Below are 23,159 nucleotides of genomic sequence, written 5' to 3'. Positions count from 1 at the left end.
CCTCCCAAAGGTACGGGATTACAGGCTGAGCCACCAAGCCCGGCTTTTTTTCAGTATTTTTAAAAATAATTTTAATAGTATATAAATTCTTTTAAATAAACATGGTTTTATGACTAGATAAAAGAAAAGGATAAGCATATTTTAATTAAGTATATTTTCAAACTATCTACACTTGGCCCTCTTATTAACATTTAAGGTTTCAATTTTGTGGCTAACAAGAACAGCACAAGAAACAACTGCTATAGACTCATTAAAGCCACCTTTTAAATGTTTTAAGGAAACAGCACATAAAACATTCATTCAAACAAAAAGTCTACCCCACCAGATGCTTCCTATAAAGAAAAACCTTATTCTATTACTCAGCTACCAATAAAATATTTATAGAGGTTGCTTAGAATGCCCACATTGTACATAATGCTAAAATTCTTAGCAAAACTTGAAAGAATATTGTCCTATTTATAGGTAAAGCAGTTAAAAATATATATATGGGAAAGGCAAATATGCCTGCAGAAAGTCACAGCAAACACCAGACAGGCCTAAGTGAATAAAATGAAACACAAGTACCATCTTTTTTACATTGGCCAGTTCAATTCTCTGCTTAATATCACTTCCCTCACAAAGTTTCCTCTGATTAGTCCCGCCAGCCTGAACTGGGGACCCTTCTGAATGGTTCCACACACCCTCTACTTTATCACAGCAATGATCACACTGCATTGTACCAACTAGTTGCTTGCCTTTCTACCCACCCCATCTCTCAGGATGGGGAACCAAATCTATACATTCTAGTTTGAAACACAAGAAAGTTAATAAACAGTCAATGGCTGGCTGGATAGATGGATAGACACATTTAAGAATTTATTTAAGGCAGGGTGATGCAACAAGAACACTATAAACTCCAGAGTCAGACAGTTAAATCCTCCATTGTTGTTTTGCTTTGGTTTGATTTTCAACCATCACTTGGAATACAACTCCCTGCCACAGCCACAAAGTGCAATATCATGTGGCCCCTGCCCACCTCTCCAGCCTCATCAGGTATCATCTCCCTGTTCACAATGTTCCAACCTCACCGGCCTCCTTTCGGGTTCTCAAATAAGCCAATCCCTTGTCTGCCTGCGAAGCTTTCTGCAGCATTGCCAAGATGGCTCGGTCTCATTCCTTCCCTCTCATCTCAAATGTCACCGCCAGAAAGAGGTCTTTCCCAACTACCCAATCTTAAGTGGGCCCACCCAATCCCTAGCACCCCAAACAAGTCATTCTAACACACAGCCCTTATTTCTTTGCTAGAATTTTTCAAAATCTGTATTCACCTTATCTATTAACATGTTTAATACATGAATATAATCCACTTAATCTGTCATAGCTGTTTTTTACGAGGTTTTGGCAAGTATATAGAACACAGTAGACACCCAACCCACATTTGTTAAATGAATGAATAAATATAATCCAGACCACCTTACTAGCTGTGTGACTTTACCAAAGGTCAGTTTTTCCTGTGTGCCTCAGTTTGTCTATAAACATGGGATTATAAGACTATCTCTCTCATAGTACAAGGAAGAAAAGAAGTTAATTAGAATGTTTAGTATAGTGCCTAGCACAGTATAAGAATTCAAAACATGTTTTTCTCATGTGTACTTCTCCCTTTAAGAGAAACAACTTACAGGAAAAAAGAAAAAAGAAACTTCAGTAGGAAAAACTGAAAACAGTTTACAATATAGTAAGAATAAGTACCCCAAAATATAAAACCCACCAAATATGACTTAGAAACATAATGTTCAAAAGTAACCTAATGTAAGGGCTGTATTTGCCACATTCCAGCCCTTGGAACCCAAGTGTTATTGTGGAACTACAGCCATCTGAAATGGGAAACATCCCCACATGATTATGGGGTGGTGGTTTCTGAAACCAGAGAGGGGCCCCAGCTCAGCAGCGGAAAGAATTTTGCAGGAGCGTAGTCATCCTGGCTTCTTCCTACTCCCACCCCTTTAAAAGCCTTGCCAGACCTAAAATTCCATCTAAAAGGAAAGGAAAACAAAACCAACAACATAAAAAAGAATCAGGGCAACTATTCAGCCCCACCTCAACTGAAATCTAAGCAAGGTGCCTAACTCCATCAGTTGCAAGGGTCTGCAAGGGCCTGACCTCCTAAGCTGACACTCACTCTACCAGATCAGCTTTTTACCCAAGACAGAAGAGCTCTGGTGTTAGCAGAAACAGAGTAAACTCCCAGTGCTGATGATACTTGTGAGTTGTGCAACCTTGGGAAAATTATTTAACATGTTGAACCACTGTTGGCTCATCTACAAAATGAAAATAAAATCAATTACCTCAAAGGGGTGTTATGACAACTAAATGAGCTAAAGCACCTGACAGAGTGCCCTTAGCAAGCAGTATACATGAGATAGCTTTAAAAATGAATTCATTTCTCACTTAGACCCACTATACACAAATCTTTGGACCACCATGAATTTATTTATCCTCTTTGAAATTACAAAAATTGTTAGGCCTCACCTAAACATAATAAAAACCATGAGCTATTGCTGCCCAAAGTTCCCCTCTAGTAAACAATACTGAATGTAAGAGAATTCCGCCAACAGTCCCTAAGTGAGGTAGTAAAATGAGGACGCTGCTTTGGAATTCGTTTCTATTTTTTCCTCTTTCATTGTCAAAGTCCTTCTCATGAAATTAGTTTCTGATGCCAATACTCTCTCTGGTGTCTTCAAATCGTCAAGAAAACTGTTACTAGGCAAATATTAACAAACAATACTGATAACATAAAAGAATTTTAAAACCGAAACCCAAACACCATTTGGAATATAGCTACCTTATAAAATCATTCTTTTCATATTCTTTTCAGCCTTTGCTCATGAATATGCATTTTTGTAAAATAATGTGAGTTTGTATATTCAATTGCTTTTATGTAATATATACTAAGTATTTTTCATGTTGTTGCAGAATTACACATAATTATCACTTAAAATGACTGCACTACATTCCACTGAACTGATTCATAGTCAGTCATGTAACCATTCCTTTACTGTGCATCTACGAATTTAGTGTGTTCAGTGGAACGTGTATAAGCTTTACAATCAGAAAGGCCAACTTTGAACTTTGTCTTCTTTCAGCTTCTCAGTCACTCAACCTCAAGGGCAAGTCATTTAATATCTCCAATCTCAGCTTCCTCATCTATGAAATGCCCTCAACACAAGCTTATTGCAAGCAGTCAAAGAGATAACAATTATAAAATATAATTTCCCCTCTTCTCAGTTTTTCACAATTATACACAATGTGGCAACAAACACCTTCATCAATAGAGCTATTTCCTTACACTGGGTTGTTTCCTTAGGATAAATCTCCCCAAAATGGATTATTGGGCTCAAGAGTAATTTTATTTTTATGATTATCAAAATATCTTTCCAAATAGCCTTCAAAAAGATTATAAAAATGTACACTGCCCAGCCCGCCATCTGGTCAGGTTTGTGGAAGGCACAGCCAGGACACACAGAGGTATGGGGACTCAGAGCATTCAATGTAGCAGGCCATCCTACGACACAGATGAACCCTGGACTCAACCGTCAGTAGCTATTCCCACCAGCCATGAGCCCAACTTGATTCCTAATGCTCAGCTCTGCAAAAGACATTGCTGCCGTCAGGCCAAACGTTGTAGAGAGACCAGCTGCAGCACTCAGTCAGCTTCAGATCTGGTCCTCAACTACCTTCACCCAGCTGCAGCCCACACAGTCATTGCTCTGCTACCTTTCTAAGCAATCACCCTTGTTCTCCAGATCATAAGCCTCACCTTCCTCTCATTACTGCCTGCTCTTCTATGTCTCTGGCCCTGCATGCCCCCACCCTCATTACAAGCATTCTCCTTCTAGGTATGCTGTCACCAGCCACTTGGTTAATAGTAGCCTCAATACATCCCATTTGCTGAACACTTGGTATACCAGGCGCTGTCCTAGCATGTTATTTAAACCTCACCATAAGCCTGTGAGATAAAGGTTATTTTTTCCCATTTTACAGATAAAGTAACCAAAATTTAGAGATTTAGTATCTCATACAAGGTCACATTCAATCAACAAGCATTTATTAAGTGCCTACCCTCTGGTCAGGTTCAGTGTTAAGTACTAGACACAAAAGAGATACATGTTAAGTAAGCACATAAAGAAAGACAAATACAAACAGTCATAAGATTCAAGGTAGGAAAGACAGGGTGCTGAGTGCTTGCTATGAGAGAGACTCATGAGGAAAGGGCGTTAGGCACTCTCTAACAAGGTCACACATTAAAGTTGAGGCATGAAGGGTCAGAGGTCTGCCATTCAAGGGAAGAGAGAAAAGGTGTCCAAGCAGATGAAAGAGTATGCACGAAGGCCCTAACAAGGAATACGCTGGGTGTGATTGAGGAAGAACAGCCTCTACAGCTAGAGCAATGTACAAGGGGACAGACAGGCAGCAGCCAATCACATAGGGCAGAACCTCTTGGGCCACAGCAAGGTTAGGGATTTTATTCAAAGGTCAAAGAGACATCACAGAAGAATCGGCAGAAACTGAATAGTGTTGGGGCAGAACCTAAGGACAGTGGCTGTAGCATACACAGTCTTCAGACGAGAGCAAACCCTAGCATTCCACCCTCTATGTGCCAGGCATCATGCTAGCTGCTCCCCATGCCACAGCTCATGACCTCTCCAACTGAGAGACAGGACGAGATCTACTGTATGCATGAGACTCTGAAAGCCACAAGTCAGTCAGTGGCAGAGCCAGACCTAAAACCTAGCTCTCGTCATTCTCAAGTCCATGTTGTATCCACACACCACGGTGCTTCTGAAAGTTCCAGGGCAGAGTAAGTAGGAAATGACAAAGGGTGAGGGAGCTATCCTCTAGCAATAAGTAACTAACAACATAGATATTACACAATAAATTTAAAGATGCAATCATCCTAGCCAAACTCTGGATAAAACACTCAAATCTGATCAACTGACTATTTGGTCAAAGTTGACCATATAGGAATAAGGGGCTCAGTACAAGAATGCCAGCATCTCGGGGCAGGCAGGTATAAGACAAGAACAGCAAAGGATAAAGACAAAAAGAGACTTGGGTATGGGCAGGATACAGACAACTGTTTCATCCATGTCTGACTAAGAATTTTCCCACTTCCTTAGAAAGGAAGCCACTAGAAATAAATCCTATTCCATAATATCTATTGTTTGTTGCACATAAACTATATATATATATTTTGAGTTGGAGTCTCATTCTGTCGCCCAGACACACTCACAGCCACTGCAGCCTCAACTTGCTGGGCTCAGGTGATCCTTCCACCTCAGCCTTCCAAGTAGCTGGAAGTACAAGCGTGTACCACTATATCTGGCTAATTTTTAAAAATTTGTTGTAATGGTGATTCAGGCCTGTAATCCTAGCACTTAAAGAGGCTGAGGCAAGAGGACTGCTTGAGCCCAGGAGTTTGAGACCATCCAGGACAACATAGCGAGACCTCAACTCTAAAAAAAAAAAACCAAAAACTTAACCGGGCATGGTGGTACGTGCCTGTAGTCTCTACTGCTCAGGAGGCTGAGGCAGGAGGTTCACCTGTGCCCAGGGGGTCAAGGCTGCAGACACCCCTAATCATATCACTGCACTCCATATATATATATGTATATATATAAAGATACCTAGATTGAATATGCTGTACCAGATTCTGGGTCCCCCCCCAATTCACCCAAAAAAAATTTTTTTAAGAGCAAGAGAGAGATTCTAGTGCCCAGAACAAGTCATAGGAGGTAAGTACAGGCCTTCAGATGACACCGCTTCAATTAGGCCTCCTCCAGCTCCTACTGCATTACCATCTAGAAAGGACCAATAAGATAGGCTCCCACTGAAGGCCAAACTGATTTACCTACTTCCTACCATAAGGTCTGCCATACAGATGATTACAACCTCAGCTAAAAACGATATTAGACAATGTATCACCAGTTTAAAGAACCAAAAGAAGATATGTTGTTTTCACATGTCAGAGTGAGTACTTACACAGAACAGGCAAATGAAGTAGAAAGGACTTCTTGTGCCAGAAACCTGGGTTCAAAGCCTGAGTAAGTCCCTACCCGCTCTGGGCTTCAGAGTCCCCAAGTGTCAAAGGAAGGGACTGGATGACATAGCTCCTGGAGCTCCTCCTGCTCTGAGATTCCCGACTCCATTCTAAACATCTCTCAACTCCACGCCCTCAGCTCCACATTGCTCCCTTCAGACCCACACACCACAGCAGCCCTGTAACTTACCACCTCACCACCAGCCTTGCTCCCCTCCAAACTCTTCTCCTCATAGTCACCAGCCTGGGCAAACTTTTGAAAGCATAATTCTGGTCATTTCCCTCCCCAGATTTCCCTCCCCAGATGAAGGTTCCCTTTCATCTTCAGGACAAAAATTAAACAAAACAGTGTAACCTTCAAGGACCTGCAAAAGCTGACACCTGCCTGCTTCAATGGTCTCATTTCTCTCAGTGCCCCTCACACAGCCTTCTTCCAGCCAAAAAGAACTTAACAGTTCCCTGAACTCATCATGCCCTGTCATGCCTCTCTCTACCTCTGCACATGAGAGTTCTTGTGCCTGGGATACTTTCCCAGCCCTTTCCACTTGGCCAGTCTCCACTTGTCCCTGATGATCCAACTCAGGCTACACATCCAGAAAGGCTTCCCTGAACCCCTCAGTTGGTTCAGAGCCCCTCCTCTATGGCCCACACACCCTGTACTCCCCTCTATTCCTGCATTATATTTTCCTATTTATCTTCCCAATGAGACTGTGAGCCTCCTGACAGGGAGACTTACCTGGTCTTAATCCATTGCATATTTCTTAGCCCCTGGCAAAGAGTCTGGTACAGTGACATGTATTTAAAAATGTTTATTGAATGAATGAGCTCTAAGCAAAACTAGAAGGTGGCCTATTTCTTGCTAGACTCCTGCTAAATGCAACTCCTGATGGTCAGGTATCAATCAACTAAGACTAGAGTAAGGGGAATCATGAGTTTCCCCTTTAAGTCAAAAGTATCCCAACTCCTTCCTTAATATGCATGCTGACTCTAAAATTAGCTTTAGATGCCAAGAGCATTTCCTACAAGCATCCCAAGGAAAGTTCAGATTCCCACTACAGAGAGATCATTTAGCAGCTCAGGCCAAATGAAAAATTCGAGTGACTTATAAAGACCTGAAAGGGAGACACTGAGAACAGTGTGGCCATTTCAATTTCAGCTGCAGAATTTGCTCTTGAAAATGCTACAATAAAAAATATTAATGCCATAAAAACCTAACAGCAGCCAAAGGACCATAGTCATAAAGAAAAATACATAAATCCTAAAACATGTTGGCATAGAAGGTTCTTCCTCATCTTCAAGAATAACAGGATTTAGGTCATCAAGAACATGTCTGAGCAAGAAAAACTTGAATCACATGGCAGAGTAGAAAAAAATAACAACAATTAGAACAATAACAGTACAAAGGAGAAATACATGGAACACACAGAATGTACTCTGTGCTGGGTATATATGCTTCACATACATTCATTCATTCAGTTCTCCTAACAGCCCTATGATATATGTACTAGCATGCCCATTTTAAAAATGAGAAAAGTGCAGAGAGGTTAAGTGAGTGGCCCAAGGGCACTCAGCAAAATTAGACAAATAGGCAGTCTGGCCCCAGAAGCCATGGTGCTTAAGAAATACAGACTACCTCTGAGAACAGCTTTGCCACATCACATTCCTAGGCCTCAGTTTCTCCTACATATAATAAAGAGGGTTGGATTCAATTCTAAGGATCCTTCCAGTTCAACAGGCAGACCAAAGATGTGAAACCAACACTCTAATATTCTGTGATATTTTCCCATCTAGAAATAAAATTTAAAACTGTGCTCTTCAAAAAAGAAATATCTTGCAGAGCCACTTTAATAAAGTAGTGTATACAAACAGCTTAGTACTTAAAGTGCCCAGCTCAGAGCAAGGGCTCAATAAACAGTAGCTATTATTACTCTTATGATAAAACAGGAACAACCATTTAATAGTGGAGCATATTTTAATTATACACAATGTGGAATAATCAAGTCTCATTCGTTTGAGGCCCCAGACCCCACAGCATAGATCGAGTTGTACAGCTAAAATTATAACAACTCAAAGCTCAGAAATTACTTGTTTCCATTAGAGATCTGACAAGTCATTTCTTCAATTGGTCACTGGTGGTTTGCACATAACTATTAGCAGTAATGAGTATTCTAAATTAAATCCAGAGACAGCACCACTCCATTCTGCAAAGACAACTGGGGAGAGAGAAGCATAATTGTGGAACGTCCTTCTCTCTGTGTCCTCCATCTTCTCTGATAAATATCTCTGGTGTATTGCATAGTATGGATTTCATTTGCTTACAAATGAAGAAGAGTCTAATTCGTCCCATGATAAATGAGAGCACTGAACAGGTAACTTGTTAAAGAGAATTGGAATTGGGAAAATAATCTTATTTTCCTGTTACTTGACAACAAACCCCCTTCACTAACAAATGAAAGACACAATGCTGGAAGACATTAAGTATCAAAGCCAAATCTATCACCAAGCAATCCATTCTCAGACTATTACTACAAAGTACTGGGTACAGGCTACTCACATTTCATTCAACAGCAACAAAGATAAAGTCTGCAAAATTCAAAGGTAGGCACAACACAGTGGAAAGAATAATGGCTTTGGAAGTCTTAAAAACCTGGATTTAAAATCCAGCTCTGACACTTATATTACTATATGAACCATAAACAAGTCTGTTCGTGTGTGTGTGTGTGTGTGTGTGTGTGTGTGTGTGTGTGTGTGTGTGTGTGTGTTTTGAGTTAAAGTCTCACTCTTGTCGCCCAGGCTGGAATGCAGTAGCATCCTCACAGTCACCACAACCTCGACCTGCTGGGCTCAGGCGATTCTTCCACCTCAGCCTTCCAAGTAGCTGGAACTACAGGTGTGTGCCACCACACCCAGCTAATTTTTGTATTTATTGTAGAGACGAAGCCTCGCCGAGTTGCCCAGACTGGTTTCAAAACCCTGGGCTCAGGCAATCCTCTCGCCTCTGCCTCCCAAAGTGCTAGGATTACAGGCGTAAGCGACTGCGACTGGCTGTCCTAGTCTTAAAATTCCTTATCTGTAAAACGGGAATTAATACAAAATGCCTTAAGAGTTGTGGAAAGGATTAAATGGGGACCATAAATAACATGACTTACATTAATATTAAGGCCCTTGACAAATGTTAGCACCCCTCAGCTGTGCAATATAGTAACAACCTCACCTTTAAGACACCAGAAATACACCAAACTCTACAAGGTTGAAAATTATTGATCCCATTAGAACCCATAACTGGCCCTTGTATAAAAGGGCTGACTGCATGAGTATGTAACAGTCTCACAAAAAATGCCCACAAGACACGGCATCCTCATACCTCTGGCATTACTCAACTTAGACAGTTATCAAGAAACACAGCTCTCTCCTAGGTCTGGCTGGACAGCAGCACATTTGTTAGGGAAAATAATTTGGTATCTCCACTTACATTTTCAAAGTCCTTCATGTTCCGCGCTCTGGTGGGAGACACTGTTTCTTCTGACACACTTGGAAGCACTATTAAAAGGTAAAATAGACATAGGAGAATGTCATAGCATGCAAATTACACAATGTTACTATTAGGGAATACAGTCCAGAGAAGAAAAAACATGAACTGCTTCCATAGTATACCCTGCTGGTACTTGCTGTCTTTTGTAATTTACTGAAGCTCTAAACCATATATTTCAAATATTTACAAATTACTTAAATTAACCCCAATGTAACAAAGTGTGTATCAGAGGACAAACTCAGAAAATGCATCAGGCATTTGGCAAAACAGACTGTTCTGATATGTACTTCTTTATTTCATAAAATTATTTTGCTGAAAATAATATCATCTTCACATGTCAGCAATTAAAACAAAGCACGTCTAACTTTGACAGCAGAGATTGGCAAACTTTTTCTTAAAACACCAGACAATAAATATTTTAGGCTTTGCAGGCCATACACAAAGCCTAAACAAATCTGTCACAACTATTCAAATTATCTGTTGTAGCACAAAAACAGCCACAGACAATTCATAAACAAATAAAGGTGCTGTGTCCCAATAAAAGCTTATTTTCAAAAGCTGACAGTGGGCCGGAAATCGCCAACTTTGCTTTAGAATGAGTAAAGATTTTGCCAATATCCAAATCTCTCCACAGCTTCTTCAACTCAAAAAACTTTATTACAAACCTACTCTGTGCCAAGCACCATCCTGGGTGCTGAGGAAACAATGGGGAATGAGATACTGCACCCAAGAAGTTCCCAATCCAGTGGGCAAGACAGAGATGTAAACTAACTGTTATATCATGCTGTGCAAAGTCCTTGGAATTTTGTAGGTGTTAAGTAAATGTGTGCTGGGTAATGAATAAATTCACGCTTCCAACAAATATGCACTAAGAGCCTACTTTCTGCTAGGCCCCTTTCTGGATACGGAAACATTAGGAAACCAAACAAGTGAAGCTGATATTCTAGAAGGAGGAAACAGACAATAAACAAAATAAGACAATTGCATAATATGTGATCAATGCTATGGAGAAAAATAAAGTGAATAAGAATAGGAAATACCAGGGGTGGGTAAGGATTGCAATTTTAAGTAAGGAGACTAAGGAAGGTCTCATGGAGAAGGAGACATCTGGGCAGACTTGAGAAGGAACGAGTTACCTACAGAAAGGACACTCCAGATTCAGAGAGAAGTGGGAGCCTGGGGTGGGAGCATGCCTAGTGGGTCTGCGGAGTAGTCAAGAGGCCAATGGGCTGGAGAACCACACAAAAAGGGACAGTAGGAGAGGAGGTAAGAAAGTTTTTGGGGAACAGATTGTACATGGTTTTGTAGGTTCTGAGGAGCCCCTGAAAGATTCTGAGCTAAGGAGGAATATGATCCGACTTAGATTTCTACAGGCTCCCTCTGGCTGCCTTGCTGAGAACAGGCCGTAAAGGTTTAGGTAAGAAACAAGGAAACCAGTCAGGAGAACACTGGGACAATGCAGGTCCAAGATCACAGTGGTTTGGACCAGGATGGTAGGAACTGGTCTGACTCTGGATAATTTAAAAGTTGCCAACAAGAATAAATGAGACGACATGAAGTAAAATACATAATGTTCCAAGAGGAAAACACACCTTAGCCGGGGTAGAGCCAAAAATGGTGGTGAACTTTGAGCTGAATCTGAAGAGGCAGCAGGCAGCCACCAGACTGATGAGAGGGACAAAAGGAAGGAGAAACAGCCCAGGCAAAGGCACAGAGGTGGGAGTGGGCATGGTGTTCAGAAAGCACTCAACAGAAAAGAGGCTCAGGAATAGGCAGGGCAGACTGTGAAAAGCCCTGTGCACCAAAGGGCGCACAGGTTAGTTTTCCTGTTCCTCAGATGAACCATGCTGTCACCTGTGTCTGGGATGCTCATCCTCTCCTTTTTCCTTACCTAGTCCCATCCATTTCAAGTCTGTCTAAAGTCCGTTTCTTGGGAAATTTGCCTGACCTACCTTCTCCACAGCAGGGTAAATCTCCCTCTAATCTCCTCACACAGCACCTTTTATTTCTTCATTCCTGACACTGATCACATAATTTATCATAATAATTTTTTGTTTAATTGTCTGTTTTCTCAGTTTGATAGTAACCTCATTCAAGGCTGAATCCCAGCACTTAGCCCAAAGCCTGGCACGAAGATTTATGCTACCAGCTGAATTAAGAAGGAGGCCTATCAATTTTCTGCTTCTAACCACCTGTGGGTAGGAAGAGTAGAAATCAGCTTGTTGGATTTTATGTTTAAAGTAAAGGTTAACAGATTCCTAAGGAAAATCTGAGGGTGGCCTGTAAGTTAAGGTATTCTCCAGAAATAAACCTTAGGACACTTATCCCATGTGCTCCAAAAAGTCTTTCTTTTGCATACATATCATCACTTTAAAGAAGAGGGAAAAAAAGTCTCTACCAAAATATCTCTAAGATTTTTCAACAAGACAAATTATTAGCACTACCCACAGAACCACTTTCCTCAGAAATGAATTCACTTTCCTCAGAAATAAATTTTGAAGAATGCTTAGCAAGACCCAAACTGCAAGTCTCCTCATGATCCTGCTTACACATAACACAGTGCTTATTTACTCAGTGCTGTCTCCTGTGGTCTAACCAGCTATTTGTCTCCAAAGGGCAGGCCCGTGTAGGAATGCTGTGCCTCAGCTGGCAAATGGGATCCAGCAGCCTGCTAGAAGGCCTTGGCACACTAAAGTCCAGATGGTAGCTCTCCTGGGCCTCTAGCCACTCAGCAGCGGAGACCAACAGAACCCCTGGGCCTGGCCTGGTCAGCAATGCAATGTCCAGCCTCCATGCAGTTGTTCAGTTCAGCAAATGCTGGCTCAATCCTTAAGGCCTGGGTAGTAAGAAATAAAACTCATGAAGTATAGCCTGAGGACATCAATTCCTTTAATCCAGGTTTTATGAAAGGAGTGGAAAGCAAAGCAACACACACGTAAGACACAGAGCACATAGGCTCTGCGCCCTGGAGACATGAAAGCCAAGTTCCAAGCCTCAAGGCATCACACTCTAGTGTCCACTTCCCTTATTTTCACTCATGAGAATGCCCGGCTTTGTGTACTTACCACCACTTCCCAAGCCAGCAATGGGGGTGACACCATCCAGGTCATCTGGTATACTGGGAACAAGGCCACTAGGAGAGAACACACAGGATAAGAGATGAGCTAGTATTTGAACAACAGAGACCGTTAAAACTGCTTGGACTACGCATGACAGTCATCAGGCCACGGCCGGGATGGACAGACACCCATGCTAAGCTACCTGGGAGGCATAAATCGCAGCAGTTAAGAACTCAGGCTTTGGACTAAGTTCTGGCTTTAGAATGGAGTTATAGCTCCAACAACTGGTAGCTGAGTGACCTTAAGCAAGGTCACCCATTCATTCATTCACACATCAAAGTTCTGTGTGCCAACCACAAGCTCCTTATGTTTCTGAACCTCCTCATCTGTTACATGGGAATACCATGCTCTATCTGTAAAAATTAATCAGTAATTATAGGCCTGATGCAGTGGCTCATGCCTTTAACCCTAGTGCTTTGGGAGGCCAAGGAATGAGGATGGCTTGAGGATAGGAGTTCGAGATAAGTCTAGACAACATAGCAAGAACTCATCTCTAAAAAAAAATTTTTTTTTAATTAGTTGGGCATGGTGGTGAACACCTGTAATCCTAGCTACTCGGGGGCTGAAGCAGGAGGATTGCTTGAGCCCAGGAGTTAGAGGCTGTAGTAAGCTATGATCATGCCATTGTATCCATTGTATGCCATTGGTGACACAGTAAGACACTGTCTCTAAAAATAAATAAATAAATAAATAAATAAAATTAGTTCATGTATATAAATACTTAGCACATAGTAAGTGCTCTATAAATGACACCTATTGTTTATTATTATCATTACTAATATGCCTATCACAACTTCTGGAAATCAGGTACCAATCTGATGCTTTAAGAATGTCAAACAAAAATGCAAAATTCGTTAATCCAAGAAGTTATTCTGGTTGAATTATATAACTAGATTCAATGAGTATCTGGAGACACTGAAAAGAAACTAAACCATAATAGGAGGTGTGGTTTGACACAAAAGACACTACACTGGATCTGTTCTAAGATCTGCCACGTACGTCTCCAGTCCTCACTTTCTTCAGCTGTAAAAAGAAAACAGCAGCTACCTCATAGAGTAATTGGCAATTAAACAAGATAGAGCAAGGGACCTGGCATATTGTGGGTACTCTATAAATAGGAGTAAAGTATCATTAACTTGAAACATAAAGTGCTTTACAATTTATTAAAGGAACTGCCCAATTCCCTGAGGGTCCATGCATTTTTTTCAAAGGAAGGCTCCAAGGTCCAAACAATTTCAGTGTCCTAGCCAGAGTCAAATGGCAGTTTAGTAGAGAGTCAAGTCCAGATTCAGAAACCAGGCTTTTTATGTATAACCTCCACTAAAGCTTCCCTATCCCAAGCTGCAAACTAGGAGTTGATGGACGCTCAGCTTGACTTCTTGGCAGTTTGTTCTTTCCATGCCTCTAAATCCAAATTAATTCTGCTCCTGAGACAATTTTACCTGATTACCAAACTCTGGGGTTGGAAGGGTACCTTTAAGATCAAGAATGGGAAAAAACTGGAAATATCATTCCAGTATCAGAAAAATGATCACATTAAATGTGTCTGCTATAAAGATAAAATGAAAAAGTTTAAGCAGTATATGTCCTCAATTATGAAAAAAATACATACAGTATATATACACTAAAGTCACCTCAAATCCCTTTTGAAACTAAGTGGACTATAGACACATAACAAGACAAAGGAAATATACTGAAATATTTAAAACCATCATTTACAGGGAAATGATGATCTATAATTTTCAATTTCCTCCAATAAGCATCATTAAAAAGATAATTTTCTAAACTGAATTTTGAAAGTTAAAATCAAGTTCAGCCACTGTCATCTTTTGTAGAAGGTGGCTCAAAAGCCCGAGGTCACACACACACACAGCAGGTTATTGGCCAAGCTTAACCTAGGATCTGGGTCTACATTCTCAATCTGGGGTTCTCTCCACCACAGTCATTAAATTAACTCCCACTGGCTGAAATAGCCCATCAGTAACTCCAGGCAAGATCAATCACAGCTGAAAACTACCTGGCAGGCAAAGTCAAAGATTTTGGTTTTAGACAAGCTTCCAACAGGCAAACACTGAAGTTTTTAAAATGACATTTGACAACCCAACTCCTAGATGAAACCGCTATGTCCAGTTGGGCTTTACCAACCCATTTTTAAAATGCTATGAATGTCTGTCATTTGCAACCCCCAGTCAGTTCCAACCAGACTCACCCCCAGGTAGAGCTCTCTTCCCATTCTGATTTGTCCTCATGAAGTCCCACTAGAAACAAAACCAATGTAATCAAGAGAGGGCTCAGATATGATTTTATCATTGTATAGATGGAAAGACTGAGACCCAGAAAGGGGTAGGAACTTATTTGCTCAAAATCACAAAGGGTTAGTAGCAAAACCGAGACCAAAATCCAAGTTCCCAGTGCCCTTGCCACTCATTACCTGTGCGTGGACCTCCCAAAGCTCCTATATGAATGTGACACATAGTGGAATGCCAGTTTCTTCACATGCAAATTAAAGCATAATCATAAGAAAATTTCCCTCATGGGCACCCATGCTGCATGGGCACCATGCTCAGGTCAGGCAGCCTCCCATTTAATCCTCACCACGGCCCTTTTGTAGTAGGTGTTACTTTTTAAACACTGCCAATGTTTTAAAATGAGGAAACAGAGGCCCAGAAAAATGAATAAGCTAAAAGCCCAAGCTGGCCTGACTTCAAATCCCACGCTCTGCCCTCTACACCACCCTGGTACCCCTAATGCCTTCATAAAGGGGGTGGTGGGGTGAGGACCAAATGGACCACCAAGGCAGAGGGTTTCCAGCACTCAGCACAGGATGTAGCCATCGCAGTTGCTGTTTGTTGACTATTTGTTGAATGAATGAATGAATGAATGAATGGACATCCACCTGAGCTACACCACCTTATCTCCATCCAAAATGAGCAATCTCTTTCTCTGCCTATACATAACAGCAACAATTGTCCATTCACATCACAAGACCCAACAAGTTCTAAGCGTTTCATTAACAAAATGTCATGAGAGTTGTGGACAGAACAAGACATCACATTGAGAAAACAATCACACCAGCAAGCACACTTTTGCCTTTCAGCAATTTTTTTTCATTCTGTCATTTATTAGTAATTAGAGGAGAAATACATAAATACAAAAAATACAGACAAGCCTAAAGTTCTCCTTGACTACGCCTCATTCCCATTCTTAATCACTGTTGTCAAAAACACCTGCAGCCCTCCAGACCTTTTTCTATGTATTGACATAGAGACACAGTTTTAATTTTGTGGCTTAAAAATAATACAAATGCCATCAAACTGTACGTATTGTTCTGCAATATCTTTCTTCTACTTAGTATGTCCTAAAGATGTTTTCATGACAGTACAAACAGATTGTCTCAACGTTTTTAACTCCTACAAAGCATCTTATAGTAGTGTTGTTCAGACATTATTGACTATGATCCACAGAAGGAATATATCACCCTTAATCTTTGAAATGTTTGCTATTCCATTCTACTTTTCAAAATCCTGGCTGCAGCCTACTAAATTGAACCTTATGAGCTACCAATGGGCCACAGTCTGAAAGACACTTTTGAAAGGATGTGGATTTACCACTTCTCCTACTTCAATTTGTTTCCAAGTTTTTCCTTTACAAGCAATGTCATATGAATATCCTTATACAGGTCTAATTGTACACGTGTATGAGAATTTCTCTAGAATAGATGATAAGAAGTGGAATTCCTGGGTCAAAGCATATGCACATTCTTAAAAAGGGCAAAGTGGGCTGGGCGGGGTGGCTCACACCTGTAATCCCAGCTCTTTAGGGAAGTAGAGGTGAGAGGACCGCCTGCACCCAGGGGTTTGAGACCAGCCTGGGCAACTTAGCAAGACCTCATCTATATAATAAATCAAAATATTAGCCAGGCACGGTGGTGCGTGGCTATGGTTCCAGCTACTCGGAAGGCTGAAGAGGAAGAATCACCTGAGTGCAGCAGGTGGAGGCTGTGGTATAAACAAGCAGGCAGAGAACCAAATAAAAAGCACAATCCCATTCACAATAGCCACCAAAAAAAAAAAAAAAAGAAATATCTCAGCATCTTCCTAAACAGAGAAGTCAAAGACCTTTACAAAGAAAACCACAAAACACTGCTCAAAGAAATCCAAGAAGACACAAACGAAAAAATATTCCATACTCATGGATAGGAAGAATCAGCATTGTTAAGCTATCCATCCCACCCAAGGCAATCTACAGATTCAACCCAATACCCATTAAATTACCAACATCATTCTTCTCAGACCTGGAAATGACAATACAGAAATGCATATGAAAACATAAACAACCACGAATAGCTAAAACGATCCTCAGCAAAGGAAATAAAGCAGGAGGTTTCACACTTCCAGGCTATAAACTTTGCTGTAAGGCTACAAAAATCAAAACAGCTTGGTATTGGTACAAGAATAGGCATATGGACCAATGGAACAGGATAGAGATTCCAGAAGCAAAACCTCAATTTCTCAACCAGCTCATCTTCAACAAAGCCTCCACCAACAACCACTGGGGAAAGGAGAACCTATTCAGTAAAAGGTGCTGGGAAAACTGGCTGACCACATGCAGAAGAGTGAAACAGGACCCCTACCTATCCCCATACACAAAAATCAAACTATAAGAACCTTATGTAAAACCTCAAATTATAAGAACCTTAGAAAATGCAGGAAACACCCTTAAGGAAATTGAAACTGGCAACCAATTCCTGATCAAAAACCAAAGTGCCCATGCCATAAGAGATAAGATAGACAAGTGGGACCTCATCAAACTGAAAAACTTCTGCAAAGCAAAAGAAACCATCAAGAGAGCAGGAGACAGGCCACATACTGGAAAAAAGACAGGCCACATACAGTTGCCAACTGTATATCTGACAAAGACCTAACATCCAGGATCTACAACCAGCTCAAACGTGCCAAAATGAAAAAAACAAACAGTCCTATTAAAAAGCGGGCAAAAGACATGAATAAACACTTCTCTAAAGAAGATATACAGGCAGCCAATAGACACATGAAAAAGAGCTCAGCCTCACTAAACATCAGAGACATGCAAATCAAAACCACACTGAGATACCACCTAACCCCAATAAGAACGGCCATCACAAATAAAACAAACAACAGATGCTGGTGAGGATGCGGAGAAAAGGAATGCTTCTATTCTGTTAGTGGGAATGCAAACTAGTGCAATCTCTTTAGAAAACAGTGTGGTGATTTCTAAAAGAACTAGACATTGACCTTCCATATGACCTAGCAATCCCCCTACTGGGAACATACCTGGAGGAACTCAAATCATTCTACAAAAAAAGATACCTGCACAAACATGTTTATTGCAGCACTATTCACAATGCAAAAACATGGAACCAACCGTGCTACCCACCAAAACTGGGCAGGAGAAAAAAAAATATGGTACATATACACTATGGAAAATTTCACAGCCATAAAGAAGGACAAATATATAGACTTCGCAGCAACTTGAATGGATTTAGAGTCTATCATACTCAGTGATCTATCACAGAAACAAAGAACAGAGTAACACATGTTCTCACTCATATGAACATTTACCACAATATTATAAGAAAGGGATTGGCAGAAGTGGGATACTGCTGGGGTGGGCATGGGAGGGAGACACAACATCAATAAGGGTACCTGATCTCAAACCAGGCAAAGTGAGGACCAAAGGGAGGCCCAAACTTTACCTGTACGATGACCACTTGTATACCTAATCCTGAATTGTGCCCTACATCTTTAAAATAAAATTAAAAAAAAAATTAAAAAAAAAATAAATTTTTAAAAAGGTTAAGATGGTAAATTTTATGTTGTATGTATATTACCACAATACAAAAATGATTTTTTTAAAGGAATGAAGTACTGAGACATGTTACTCATTAATGAACCTCACAAAAGACTACATATTCTAAGAGCCCATTCATATAAAACATCCAAATCTGTAAAGACAAAAAGTAGATTGTGGTTGCCCAGAGCTGAGGTGAGGGAAGTGGAGGAATGGGAAGTGACTGCCAGTGGGCACAGGGTTTCTTCTTTGGATATTGAAAATGTTCTAGGCCAGGCACAGTGGCTCACATAGGAGGCTAAAGCGGGAGGATCGCTTTAGCCCAGGAGTTCAAGACCAGCCTGGGCAACACAAAAATCAAAAATTAGCCACACATGGTAACACATGCCTGCACTTCCAGTTACTTGGGAGGCTGAGGTGAAAGGATCCACCTGAGCCCAGAAAGTCAAGGCTGTGGTAAGCCATAATCGTGCTACTGCACTCCAGCCTGGGTGACAGAATAAGGCCCTGACCCAAAAACAGAAAAAGGTCTAAAATTAGATTATGGTAATGGTTGTACAACTCTGCAAATAAACTAAAAATCATGACTTTAAATTGGTGAGCTTCATGGCACGTAAATTATATCTCAATGAAGTTGTTAAAAAATACACACAGGACATTTTTAATATTAAAATAGATAACATAAAATTGTGTTCTAGAAATAGTGTGCCAGTTGACACTCTGTGTGCTTTTTCACAGTAATTAGAATCAACATTTCACTACTAAATATGTAGTCTATACCTAGATGGTATATAAACAGAAACTGAACAGAATTGATTCACTCAACAAATATTTGTTGAGCCTCTACTATGGTTTTACATGATAAATGGTTCTAGACACTAAAGATACAACAAGAACAAACAAGATGTGCTCCCCACCCTCATCCTCACTGATGATGGGGAGCACTCTCCTCAAACCTCACAATCTATGGTACCCCCATCCAAGGTCAGCCCTCCTACACTATCAAGCCTTCGCCGGAAATTTCATTCTACCATGCTCTTTCCCGACCTCATTCTACAAAAGTCCACGAAGGTGCTCTGCCCAAGGAAGTACAAACTGTGCCTACAGGAAACATCTCTTTTTGGTCTGCTTCTAACCAGATAGCATGCAATTAATGGTCATGTGCTAGAGGAAACCATGGATGAATAAGTCTGGGCCTAGGCCTTGGGAAGCTCACAAATGGGGAGAAGCGAACTCTTAGGCAGAAAAACAAAGAGAGTAACCCAGGGTTGTGGGCACAGAGGATTCTGTCCAGGACCCCAGGTATCATGGCAACAGTATAACAAAACTAGCTAGCATTTAATGCTCTCCCCAGCAGGTGCCAATTACTTAACATATACAATCTCATCTCATCTATACAGCCACCCAATAACATAGATATCATCATAGAGGAGAAACTGGAGCTCAGAAGGTTTAAACGGATTACTCAAAGCAACACCTCTAATAAGGATTCACACCCACTCATCCTGACTACAAAGTCCAGGTTTTTCCTTAGAGGCTAGGCACAATGGCTCACACCCATAGTCCCACCTACTCAGGAGGCTGAGGCAGGAGGATTACTTGAGCTTAGGACTTCAAGGTTGCAGTGAGCTATGTAAAATCCTTCCAGAATCCTCTCAGAACTGGTTCAGAGAACTAGAAGGAAGACAGGACAGGGTACTGAGAGTCAGTAAGCTTGGATTTCAATCCTGACTCAATCATGTACTTTTTGTGATCCCAGACTGGTCACTTCACCACTCTGAGCCTCAGTGTCCTCTGTGAAAAAGGAAATAACATCGTCATCTCAAAGGATCATTGCTTAATCTGTGATTTAACAGTCACTGAGCCCCTATTATGTGCCAGATACCAGGTGAAGAACTGGGCTTACGCAAATGAACAAAATGCTGTCTCTGCTCTCAAATGGGTCGCAGTCTAATCTGGGAGACAGATCAGTTAACAGCCAACACTTTCACTGTCCACTAAAGGAGGCGTCAGTACGTGTACTTATTAAGCACTTGAAATGTGCTTAGTCCAAATTGAGAAGTGCTGTAAATGTAAAATTCATATTGGATTTCAAAGACTCGGCAAGATAAAAAAGAATGTAAAACAGCTCATTAATAATTTTTCTACTGATCACAAATTAGAATGATAATATATAGAAATATTAGGTTAAATAAAATAGATTATTAATTTCACCTGTTTCTTTTGACTTTTTTTAATGTAGCTACTAGAAAACTTTAAATGACATATATGGCTTGCATTGTATTCCTATTGGACAGTGCTGGTCAATAAAATTCAGTAAGGTCAATAAGGCCTGAGTCAGGGTCAGTGACAGATGAGGGTGACTAGAAGAGCGGAGGACCCAGGCGGGGATGAGGAGTGTCAGTGAAGGCTTTTTGGCAAGGACATCTAAATAAAAACACGAAAAACAGCAGGCATTAATAAGGCCAAGGCGGGGAAGGAAGAGCGATCTAGGCAGCAGGAACAGAAAGTGCACAGGTTCAGCGGTAAGAAAGAACAAGGTAAGCTCATTCACTACAAGAGTTTGGCAGCCTGGCACAGAGTGAAGGGCATGGGGAGGAAACCAGGTTGGGAGAATAGGGAGAGGAAGTTAGAGAGGTAGACAATTATGAAGGACCTTGGAAGCCATATTAAAGAACTTCATCCTGGGTCAGGCTAGGTGGCTCATTCTGTAATCCCGACACTTTGGGAGGCTGAGGTGAGTGGATTGCCTGAGCCCACAGGTTCGAGACCAGCCCAGGCTACTTGACGAGACCTTATCTCTACAATAAATCAAAAAATAAGCCGGGCACAGTAGTAGCTCTGGCTACGTGGAAGGCTGAGTCAAAAGTATTGCTGGAGTCCAGCAGGTGGATGCTTGAATGGTCATGAGCGGGCCACTGCACTCCAGCCTGGGCAACGGAGTGAGACTCAAACTCAAAACAAAAAACTTCATCCTGAGGATGATGAGGAGTCACAGAGGGTCTAAAGCAGGAGAGTAAGAGATTAGCTACCCAGAATGAATGCAATATCTAGGTAGGCAGACAAAGGAGACAAGAAAAGGAGAGTATTTGCTGATTTGTTGAGTGAGTTCTCTGGACCAGACACTGGGTTAAACCCACTTAGACACATTTTAGTCCCTATGCCAAGCCTAGGCTATATACCAACCCATTCTGCAGGTGATAAAAACTAAGGCTCACAAAGGGTGAGTGACTCTAGCCCAAGGTCACAGGGTTGCAGAGTGGCAGAACTAGGATTGAAATTCAGCTAAGTCTGGATCTCCAAAGTCTGTATGTTTAGCCAAACATCACAGAAATGAGATGAGCCATCTGAGAGAACAATGGACTTTTTCTTAATAGCAATCCAAAGCATTAAAAGTAAAAAGCAGCAAACTATGAAGATCAGAATTACATTTTTAAAAGAGTTTCAAACAGTATGTACAGGACTACTAGAAGTGTGAAGGAAGCCAGGATAAGCCAGGTGAGAAGTCATACCTCAATGTACTAGAGCGGTAGAAGATGAATTGAAAGGGAAAGATGAAGTATCACAAGATCCAGTTAGGCCGTGAGCATGCCACTGCCCTCTAGTCTGGGCAACAATGAGTGAGACTCTGACTCAAAAAATAATAATAAAAATTTTAAAAATAAAAATAATGGCAACACAGGATCATTTTTTTTAGCACTGATATGTGCCAGGCACTACACTTGCCAAGCTAATTGCTGGACAGACATCATCTCTTTTAATCCACACCCGAACTCTGTTGAGTGGATATTACCACTAGCCTAACTTACGTATGGAAAAGCAGGATAAGTCACTTTACCAAGGTCACACTGTTAGTCAATTTACAGGGCTGGATTTGAATCAAATTCTGTCCAACTCCAGCCAAGGCATTGCCATTGCCTCCGTCCTGGGTGACCACTACGTGAAAAGAAATATCTGGACATACAGACTTACATTCTCCGTAGTTTGGAAAGCAAACCCCAAACCAGAATGAACAAGTGCCCTCAAGGTCCCAGTCCCCCAACAAGCCCCTACTAATGGAATACTCCACGTGGTCCCACCCTCGACCCAGTCTTTGAGAAAACCCCTTACCTGTCCCTCACGCCCTGTTCAAAGTGTGTCCCGAAATGCTAGAGGCGAATGTGGTGCAGGTCGGGACTCCCAGGCCTCCACACTCGGGGTCAGCTGGTAGGAAACCCAGAAATCCTCCCTGAACCAACCCACCCACTGTCCCTAGCCAGACACCCCCAAATACCCTCAGGGGTAAACCCTGAGGCCGCGTTGGGACAAACCCGCATTAAAGGAAACCCCGGCCCGGTTACCGCGACCCCCAACGCCCGGGCCGCACCTGCAGCCGCTGAGCGTCCCGGGGAGGGTGACGTCCTCTTCCAACACCGAGGCCATCACGGACACAGAGACAGTGGCAGCGTTGGTGCCTGTGGCGGCGGCGCCACAGGGTCCCCCCGCGGTAGCGACCCGCCGGGCTCCGCAGGTCCCCGCCCCCTCCAACCCAGCTCTTGTTCTCTGGCGGCGCCGCTGGAATTCAAACCGCAGCCGCCGCCATCTTTCCCGGCGCTTTTTCCTA

General features: G+C 41.6%; 1 protein-coding gene across 1 annotated transcript in view; it reads right to left on the bottom strand.

The window, feature by feature from the left end:
* The window catches only part of CDK5RAP2 (CDK5 regulatory subunit associated protein 2), a 190,657-nt gene extending 167,498 nt beyond the window's left edge, over positions 1–23,159 (bottom strand). The window contains exons 1-3 of the mRNA XM_008055797.2: positions 22,923–23,159; positions 12,674–12,741; positions 9,549–9,616 (exon numbers count right to left, since the gene is read on the bottom strand). Of these exons, the coding sequence (XP_008053988.1) occupies positions 9,549–9,616; positions 12,674–12,741; positions 22,923–22,978 (192 nt within the window). The 5' untranslated portion in view covers positions 22,979–23,159. The remainder of the gene's footprint in view (positions 1–9,548; positions 9,617–12,673; positions 12,742–22,922) is intronic.

Source organism: Carlito syrichta, unplaced genomic scaffold, assembly GCF_000164805.1.
Source record: "Carlito syrichta isolate Samal-C Ts95f unplaced genomic scaffold, Tarsius_syrichta-2.0.1 Scaffold82277, whole genome shotgun sequence".
Classification (NCBI taxonomy): domain Eukaryota; kingdom Metazoa; phylum Chordata; class Mammalia; order Primates; family Tarsiidae; genus Carlito; species Carlito syrichta.
Note: the sequence above shows the minus strand (reverse complement) of the source record. Positions and strands in the feature narration are given on the sequence as shown.